Source organism: Natrix helvetica (genome assembly GCF_964273705.1).
Source record: "Natrix helvetica genome assembly, chromosome: 16".
Lineage (NCBI taxonomy): Eukaryota > Metazoa > Chordata > Lepidosauria > Squamata > Natricidae > Natrix > Natrix helvetica.
Genome location: NC_138563.1, coordinates 2015334 through 2025429, shown reverse-complemented (window position 1 = coordinate 2025429; position 10096 = coordinate 2015334). Strand labels below are relative to the sequence as shown.

General features: G+C 43.1%; 1 protein-coding gene across 1 annotated transcript in view; it reads left to right on the top strand.

Annotated features, from left to right (window-relative positions):
• Positions 1–7689: 7689 nt before the first annotated feature.
• Positions 7690–10096, top strand: part of IL6R (interleukin 6 receptor) — a 14215-nt gene continuing 11808 nt past the window's right edge. The window contains exon 1 of the mRNA XM_081967836.1: positions 7690–7941. Within this exon, the coding sequence (XP_081823962.1) occupies positions 7854–7941 (88 nt within the window). The 5' untranslated portion in view covers positions 7690–7853. The remainder of the gene's footprint in view (positions 7942–10096) is intronic.

Here is a 10096-nt window from a genome sequence, read left to right as displayed (position 1 = left end):
AGATCTAAAGATGCTTAAGCTATTATCTTGGAACGTGAATGGAATGAACTCTCCACAAAAAAGGAAAAAAATATTTTATTATTTGAAGCAATTTAATAATGATGTTGTTTGCCTTCAAGAGACTCATATTAGGCTGCAAGACCAGAAGTACTTAGTGAATTCAAAACTGGGAACATTTTATGCTGCCTCTGATTTGGTAAAGAAAAATGGTGTGGTGATATATATAAATAAAAGATTTTCAACTAAAGTTATAGAGGCAGATGACGCTGGTAGATATATAGCAATTCAATTTGATACAGACTTCGGTTCCATTTTGGTGCTAGGAATATATGCTCCTGACCAATGCCAAGAAAGTTTTTATAAGATGCTCCATTTAAAAATTTTAGACTGGAACTTTAAGAGTATTCTAATAATGGGAGACTGGAATGGAGTGATTTCTCCAAAGATAGACAAGAGTACAAAGACGAAATTCACTACCAAATTACCAAAGGCTTTTTTTGATTTACAAGACGATTTGAAATTAAAAGATGTTTGGAGGACACAACATCTAAATGAGATGGATTTTTCTTTCTACTCAGATAGACATAAATCCTTTTCAAGGATTGATTTCTTTTTGTTAACACCGGATCTACTTCCTAAAGCCAAGAAATCCAAGATTTTCGCCAGGTCACTTAGCGATCATAGTCCGGTGTGGTTACAAATTGAATTAGGGATGAGGCCAAGAAGGTCTTGGAGAGTAAATGAAAATTTATTTAGATATGAAAAAAATGTTGATGAACTTAAAAAACACATGAAGGAATTTTTCAGTTTTAATATGAATAAGGGCACTCCCATTGAAATAGTTTGGGATGCAAGTAAAGCTTATATGCGTGGGGTCCTGATACATATGAACTTTAAACACAAACAAATTAGACAGAAAAGGAGAATGGAATTGGAAGATGAAATAAAACGTAAAGAACAGCTGCTTATAATAAACCCGAATGACCAGGCGCTCCAGATGGCGCTAAAGCTGTTGAAAGATCAATTTCAGATGCTTATAGCAGAACAAACAGCAACCAATTTGCAATTTGCTAAACATAACACCTTTGCCAACGCTAATAAACCTGGTAGATGGTTAGCATATACTTTGAGAAGGAATATGAATGATAGAATTATTGATAAAATTGAGTTTCGAGGGAAGATGGTATATCAACAAGAGTTGATTAAAAAATCATTTGTGGACTATTATACTAAGCTATATGTACAGGATAATATACAGAACAAGTTAATAGATGATTTTTTGGAAGGAAAAAGGGTTGCAAAAATTTCTGTGCTTCAAAAGGCAAATTTGGAACGTCTTATAACCGCTGATGAGATCACTTTAGTTATAAATCAACTTAAATTAGCTAAGGCTCCAGGGACTGATGGTTTGACTGCAATGTATTATAAAACTTTACAACTGGAAATGATTGAATATCTTACACAACTATTTTGTAATATACAACAAGGAGGTAAAATACCTCTCTCATGGAAAGCGGCTTTTATCTCATTGATACCTAAAGATAAAGAGGGCCCTAAGAAACCAGAGGATTACAGGCCGATATCTCTTCTGAACACAGATTATAAAATATTTGCTAAAGTATTAGCCAACAGATTGATGCCGGTTATTCAAGAGATTATTCATCATGATCAAGCAGGATTTATTGAAGGCAGACATATGAAGGAGAATGTAAGGCAACTCATAGATTTAATTGACTATCTTGATAAGAATAAGCAGATCTCTGCAGTGCTGGTTTTCTTGGATGCAGAGAAGGCCTTCGATCGAGTGAATTGGAACTTTCTAACCAAGACTTTGGAAAAGATGGATATGGGACCACGATTGCGGCAGGCGATTGGAGCAATTTATCAGCAACAAAATGCACAACTTATTATTAATGGAAATTTGTCAACAACTTTCGAGATACAAAAAGGCACAAGACAAGGTTGCCCATTATCCCCATTGTTATTTATTTTAACTTTGGAAGTCTTGTTGAACGCAATTCGCGACTCAAAATCCTTAGATGGCATAGCTATCAGGCAAAAGGAATACAGAACTAGAGCATTCGCCGATGATCTGGTTGTTACCCTTTCACATCCTTTGAAATCAATAATCCAGATGAAAAATATCATAATAGAATTTGGCATGGTGTCTGGGTTTAGACTAAATCAAAACAAAACGAAAATGATGGTTAAAAACATGACAGAGACTCAAAGAAAGAGACTTGTAAGTTTAGCAGGTTTTGAAATAGTTTCTAAAGTTAAATATTTAGGAATACAAATTTCAGAATCAAACACAAAACTTTTCTCAAATAACTATGAAGTGTTGTGGCAAAAGATACAGAAAGATCTTGAAGCGTGGAAAAAGTTACAATTGTCTTTGCTTGGAAGGATCTCAGCAATTAAAATGAACATTCTACCTAGATTTATCTTTCTATTCCAGATGATTCCGGTGCTCAAGTCAGATAAAACCTTGTTAAATTGGCAAACAACATTAAATAAATTTGTTTGGAAGGAGAAAAAACCGAGAGTAAAGATGAAGATTATGCAAGATACACGTGAAAGAGGTGGCCTCAGACTCCCAAACCTTCGATTGTATTATGAAGCTGCGGTATTAACGCATGTAGCAGATTGGTTTGGGAAAACAAAAATGGAATTGCTCAATATAGAAGGCCATGATCTTGTTCTGGGATGGCATGCATATCTTTTTTATGAAGACAGGGTGGATAAAGTGTTCAACAACCATGTTCTCCGTAGTGCCTTGATGAGAATATGGAAGAAGCACCGGCCCAATTGGGATTATAAAATACCGCTTTGGTTGGATCTTGCAGACACCATGGGGATTATGAATATTAAGTCACTCGGGGGTTGTTTATATAAAGATGTGCTTATTGCTGATGGGGGCGAATGGAAGTTAAAAACTTTGGAACAGCTGTTGGAAGAAGGAATTACTTTAAATTGGTTACATTACATACAGCTTCAGAAGAGATGGGAAGAAGATCGCAGGGTCGGCTTTATGGATAAAGAAGTGGAACTGATTAAGCAGATAAAAGAGACTGGTCCAAAACAAGTTAAAAGAATATATAATGTACTGTTAGAAAGAGACTCAGAAAGTGAATTGGTTAAGGATTGTATGATTAAATGGGCTCAGAATTTTGGGGAAGTGGTTATGTTGGAAACGTGGGAAAAAATATGGGTTCAGAATGTTAAATTTACACAGTCACAGAATTTAAGGGAGAATTTTTATAAAATGTTTTACAGATGGTATTTAGATCCTAAAAAATTATCATGCATGTACCCAAATGTTCAACCAAAATGTTGGAGATGCGGGTGTCTAGATGCTACCTTTTTTCATGTATGGTGGACTTGCAACAAGGTTAAAGCTTTTTGGATAAAAATATGGTGGGTTATGCAGAATGTATTTAAGAAAAGAATACAATTCACTCCACAAATGTTTTTATTGGGTATAGTTAAGGATTTTACCAAAGGGGAAACAAAATTGGCCTTGTATATGGTTACAGCAGCTAGGTTGTTGATTGCGCAACATTGGAAAAAAGATTTTTTGCCAACAATTGATCAATGGATTCAGAAGGTGGCGGGGTTCGCTGAAATGGCAAAAATTTCAGCTTTCTTAAAAGCTCAGAAACAGGAGGATTACACACAGGAATGGGCAAAATGGATTGATTATATACAGAATAAATACCAGACTAGGAGTTATTATCTAGCCTTTAGGTAAGAATGTTTAGACCGTAGATGATCAGAGTAAATAGTATATGGGATGTTTGGAATTATTAGAGTGGTATACAGCGGAAGTCAGGGGGGTGGGTTTGTGCGGGAGGTGGGGGAGGGTTAGGGTGGAGGGTGGGGCAATATATATGTATGAATAAATTAGAAGATGGGACTAATGAAACATTGTTAGGCTAGGAGAAATTTATATTAAGAGTTATAGATGTTAAATTAGCTTAGAAAATGATCAATGTGTTATTATTAATTTAAGACTAATCTCTATAGTTTTTGTTGGGAGGAGAGGGGTTATGAGTAATCTATTTTAAGATGGGGGGTGGGGAGGGGGTAAAGTGTTTGGTATAATATTTGAATGTGAATTTTTGCGGGGGGGTATAGCATTTGTATGAGATTTATATTGTATGGAGGGGGGGGGTGAAAAGGGGGAAAATTTGTTTGTACAAAACTCTTTTAATAAGAAAAACAGTGGCGGTGGCGAGGCCAACGTGCCTGACAGGGCACTGAAAGTGTGACACAACCACAGGGGAGCATCGTAGACGATGGATGGACCAGCGTGCTAAAGGTCTCGTTCCTCCGTGAGGTTGTGAGACAAGGAGCTCATCAAACGGGAGCAAATCGGTTTTGGAGCCGAGAACTCTGAACCGTGGCTTGAAGTCTAAAGCTATCGCCGTATAACCAAACCACATAGCCAACCACCTCCACCACCCCCAACTCAAGCTGCCAGTGTATTTGAGGTAGCTCGCTCTAGCTGGTCAGCAAATGTGGGATATTTAAGCGTTTCCCTCCTCGGACAGGAAACCCTACGAGCGTTTGCGCTCTGTTTTTTAATCCAGGGACATCTCCTCGTTCAAGTAACATGGCATCTTTTCTCCAAAATATGTACAAATCGAGAAAATTGGGGGTGAAAGATGGGGGCTAGGACTGGGGGAGATGTAAACCTCTCCCACTACAACCCTGTAGTGGGGTGCTTTGGGTTTGCCATTTTGGAAAAAAACCAATCTCGCCAACGAATCTCGTTTACAAAAGAGCGAGGATTTTCCTACTCCTTGTTGGACTTCCAGCTGGCCTTTAAAAGGCACTGGGTCAAACGTTGAGGGTGGCCAACTCCCCGAAGCATCCACGAGGCCCACCTTATTACCACGAAAGCATTTTGCGTCTGATACTCAGGTTGAAGAAAAGATTCGTCCCGCGGCGATGTCCAAATCTCGGCACGTGGAAACGCGGCTCTTTTCAGTTTAAAGACAAGAGGACTGAGTGCTTTCAGACTTATAAGAGGGGCGCCCCACCTCAGATCTTCCAAGAAGAGTTCAGGATTTGCACGATGTCCTTCCGGGCTTGCCTCGGAGGCTTTGGATCTCCCGTACGAGGGAGAAAGTAAAGAGATTTTATTTTTTTATTGTGTCGGACTTTTCGATTGCAAAGAGTTCCTTGCTCGTCCTTCTCGGCCCCTTCCTCTGGGGGTCCCCCAACTCGTTTCCCGTCTCCCAAGAGGTCATGGAAAACAGGGAGCACCAAATCGGGGCAGCGTAAACCAAGAGTAACATTGTGAAGAGTCCCGGTTGCAAAAAATGCCTCATTTCTTCCTGTGGCCAAACTCAACGTGATCCGTACAGCTTCCACTTCCTTTCGAAGAAACACAGTTCACCTTCTTGGCATCCGTCGCGGTTGGCAGAGACCCGTAAAGATGTCCTGCTAGATCCTCAACTGCAGATCGAGGGAGCCGATTCCCGCTAGATCCCTTAAGCCATGCTATCTTGCCGGGGTAGACGATTGATCCAGAAATGGGCTGGCCGTTAGAGAGAAAAGATAACCGATTCTGTTGAACCAATACAATGATTTTCTTCGTCCAAATGCAGAATCGGGAGGGGGGGGGCGCTGACATCTATTTTTGGGGGGTGGGAACCCTTTTGCAAATCTACCCTGTTGCCTTGAAGTAAGACATCTTTTCCGTAGCCAGATATCGTGGGACAAGTTTCCGAGATCCCCAAAACAGGGGGGGTAAATTGAGCGTGTCAACCCACCGGTACCGACATAGATTTCCTGGCGCATCAATATTTTAACCAGTACGCCTTGAACAGTGGCTAACCTGGTTAAAAAGAGATTGTCCCAAGAGATCGTCGGAAGTAGGAGGAAGCTGGCAAATTTGGAATCCGCCTGGGCTATTCCGTTACTCCGCTCGCAAATTTACACTACCGACGAGATTGAGCCAATCTGGGATGGGCGAGGCGGGATGGTGCCCAGTTCTCTCGACTTCGATACCAAAGAGACATATTTTGTCCGCGAGGGAGAGGCGCGGGAGAAATCCAGTTTGGGCACAGCCTCTCCGTTTTCGGGCAGAAGAGGGGGGGAAGAGGAACCGTAACTGTGCCACACAGGGATTAAGGAACATTAAGGAATATAATTTATTTTACATTTCTATACTGGGCAGAATTGTTTTATGACTATAAAGAGAAATTGCCTTTTCTTTAAAAAGAAAATAATGTGGTTTTTTTCCCCCACTAGTGTCGTGCCTTTATTGGTTAGCCATCCCTGTACTAAGGGATCTTGTTGGATGGTCTTATGGTGTACAGGTAGTCCTCGATTTTCGGCCGTTCGTTTAACGACGGTTTAAAAAGGGATTCGTGATGTGTTGTTGCAGTTGTGACTGTCACACACTCTGCAGTCCCACAACTTTCCTACCTGGCTTCTGACAAGCGGCATCAATAAAGGAAACCGGATTTTGCTTTAATTAGCATGTGATTTGCTTAATGGCCGTGTGACTCGCTTAACGACCGTGGTAAAAATGGTCATAAAAAATCACATCCGGGCACACGATGTCTCAATGTCCAAGCAGGCCAACTTAGCAACAGAAAATCCAATCCCAGTTGTGGTCGTAAGTCAAGGACTATCTGTACACCATGTTCTCCCGTGTGTGGGCCTGGCAATGAGTGTTTTCCCTTCAATTCCTACCGCCCTTCTTAATTTTTAAAGAAGGAATTTGCAGAATGGAGAGTAAGGAGCTTTTAATCCTTTTTTTTTGTTTTCACATTATCGCCATGAGGTCTAGAAACTTGAGTTTCTCTTTATGAGATGCCATCAGAGAAGAACTGAGAGGGGAACACCTCAGGTATTTGTCGAAAGTCAGATCTGGGGTACGTTTTCTGAAAACCCACAACGCATCTCATCACTTTGGAAAACCGTGATGTTACATGTGGGTGTGGCCAAGCCGTGGGAAAGCCCCGCCCTACCTAGCTCGGCTCGCTCACTTGAGTGACCTAAAACGCTTGCCTCCCCCAAAACACTCCCGCCCAAAACGCACCTGCAACCTCTTCCTTGGTGGCGTGAGGCTATTTGTCGATATCGGCTCAGCTCCCCCTTCTGAGCCGGCATCCACCGGCAGTCCTCGGCTTAATGACGTTTGTCCATTTAGTGACTGTCCAAAGTTAAAACAGCCATGAAAAAAAAAGGGGGGCTGTTTTCCCCACTTGCCACCTTTGCAGCATCCTCGTTGGTCCCATGCTCAAAATTGAGAGCCCGGGCAACCGACTCGTATTTATGACGGTCTCACACGATCTCTTTTGCGTCCTTCGAACAAGCCAAGTCAATGGGGAATCTGGATTCAGTAACAATCGCGTCTCTTAAATTAACGGCAGTGATTCCCTTAAGGGTGGCAAGGAAGGTCTTTTTTTAAAAAACGGGGCATAACTCCACAAGCGCCCTGCTTAGTGACGTGGCTCGGCCATGGTCAGAAGTCGAGGACCTCGCGAGACCTTTCTTTTTTTGCAAATTCTCCGTTGAAAGCAACTTATTTTGGAAAGGAAAGAGCCGGGACACAGGGGAAAAAAAAACCCCACGGGTGCCTCATATTTCCTCTCGGCACAAGGCTGGCGTGTGTTCCCCCACCTACGCCACCCACCCTCTTCTGCCCCATGTGCCCCTTCTCCAGCTCCACCCCATTGCTCAACCTCCCGACCTGCTTTCACAACCCGAGAGAGGGACATTCTCTCACTTCAACAGCCGCGGCTGTGTTAAGTTCCTCAAATGTTTCTCCTGCGAGGAGCAGCGAGGCAGCTGGCAGGAGTCCCGGGGCCTCCGGGGGGCATCGCCTTGGCATCATGTGGCTGGCTCGTGCCACCCTGATCGCCCACATCCTGGCGGCCGTAGCTGGCTTCACGGCCTCCACACTGCCCTGCGAGCGGCCAGGTGAGACGATTCAAAGTGCCCCTCTTGCTGCTGGCCTGCGGAGTGCGGACAAGTGGTAGGGGGGGGGGGTGCCAACGCTTCCAAAACAAAGGCTGCTTTGTGTGTGTGTGTGTGTGTGTGTGTGTGTGTGTGTGTTTGTGCACCTGGGGTGTGAGTTTACGGATGTGTCGTTAAGGTGAGGAGTGAAGGTGGATTCGTTTGCATCCTCAGCTGCCAGCCTGGCACAATTTTCCTAGTTTGTGAAGTTTCTGCTGCACTTTTAAAGAGGGGAATTGGTTTGTGTGTGTGAGTGTGTATCTTTTGAGAAAGGGGGGGCGCTTACAAGAGAAGGGAAGGAAAGAGAGAAGGAAGGAAAGAGAGACACGAAGGAGGGAGTGGGAGAGGAGGGAAAGAATATCGGGAGGGGAGGAAGGAAGAAGCAAAATGGTGGGGAAGGAAAGAGGGAAGGAAAAATGAGAAAGGAAAAGAAAGAATGGAGAGAGAGGGGAGGGGAGGGGGGGAAAGGAAGGAAGTAAACGGAGGGGAAGGAAGGGAAGAGAGGAAAGGAAGAGGGGAAGGGAAGGAAGGAAACAAGGAAGAAAGGAAGGAAAGAAAGAAAAGGGAAAAGGAGAAAGGAAAAGAAAGAATGGAGGGGAAGGAAGGGAAAGGAAAGGAATTAAATGAAGAAGGAAAGGAAGTAAATTGAGGAGAAGGAAAGGAAAGAAACAAGAAAGAAAGAGGAAAAGAAAGAAAAAGGAAAAGAAAGTATCGAAAGGGAGGACAGGGAACGGGGATAAAGGAGAGGAGGAAAGGAGGAAGGGAAAGGAAGTAAATGGACGGAAAGAAAGGGGAGAAAAAGGAAAGCAAGCAAATAAAGGGAAGGGAAGGAACAAGAAAGGGAGGAAGGAAAGAAAAGGGAAAAGAAGGCAAAAGGAAAAGAAAGAATGGGAAGGGAGGGAAGAGGGAGAAGAAAGGAGGAAGGGAAGGGAAAGGAGCTAAATGAAGAAGCAAAGGAAAGGACGTAAAGAGAGGAGGAGGAAAGGAAAGATATGAGAAAGAGAAAGAGAAAAGGAAAGACAGCATTCGCAAACGTTGGGTCATCTCTACCCTGTCCCACACCGCAGGGCCGTTGTGAACCATCAAAACAAGCCCCTTCTACCAGCCGAAGCTTCGTGTCCCGAAGGCGCAAAGAGGCCTTCAGGCTGCCAGAAAGTTTAGAAAAGAAAAAGAAACCCCAGACACGAAAAGTGTGGGGAGGGGGGAAGGGGGAAACCCCCCCTCTCCCCCCTTCCTTTCTCCCATTTTTATGCAGGTAGAAATCGGAGAGAGAGGCAGGAAGAGTTTTCAGTGAAAAGCTGTTGAAGCAGGGGAAAAAAAAAGGACGATTCAAAAGTTCTGTTTTCCCCTCTTTTCTCTTACTTCCCTTCCATTTCTTCCTCTCCTTTTTCCTTTCTTCTTCTTCCTCTCTCCTTTCTCCTCTTCTTTCCCTACCTTTCTCTGTACTCCTCTTCCATTCCCTCTTTCCGTTGTTATATTTACATATTTCCCTCTTTCATCGGGTGTATTTTTGAGTTGGCATAACCCAGTTCTGGGAATCTTAATTTTTCACAATCTGGGCCAGCTGATCCTTATCACGGGATAATTAATCCAAGATTTGTTGGGTAGGGGGCTTTATCATTCCCCCCTCATTGGGGAGGAGGGGTGACTGGCTGACCCCTGCTTTTTTTTCCAACTGGGAGGGAAGAAAGGAATGTCAGGATCAGGAAAGGAAAAGAGAGAACTAATCTCCTGAGGAAAAAAAAATCAGGTGGGGAGTGAAATGTGCAAAGAAGGATACGCAGTTTGCGTTTTGGGTATGCAAGCCTTGAAGTGCGATTGAGGGTGTGTGATTTGTGTTTTGCGCGTCCTTCTTTGTGTTGGTGGTGATGGTGGGACGCTTTAAAGATCGATAAGGGAGCTCTTGTACAGGCTGAGCCTCCAGCATGGGTTCAAGTCTACCTTATCCCTGGGCCTCCGTTGAGAAAGTCCCTGAAATGTTGAGTTCTCGTCAGATGGCCGAAACATGGTTTAACTCGTCGCTTGGGGCCACAAAGCAAGTTAAACAATATGGTGTTTGTTCCCCGTGGAAGAAGATTTCCTCCTATTTAATTTTTATTTTAAAAAAATCTTTTTCCTC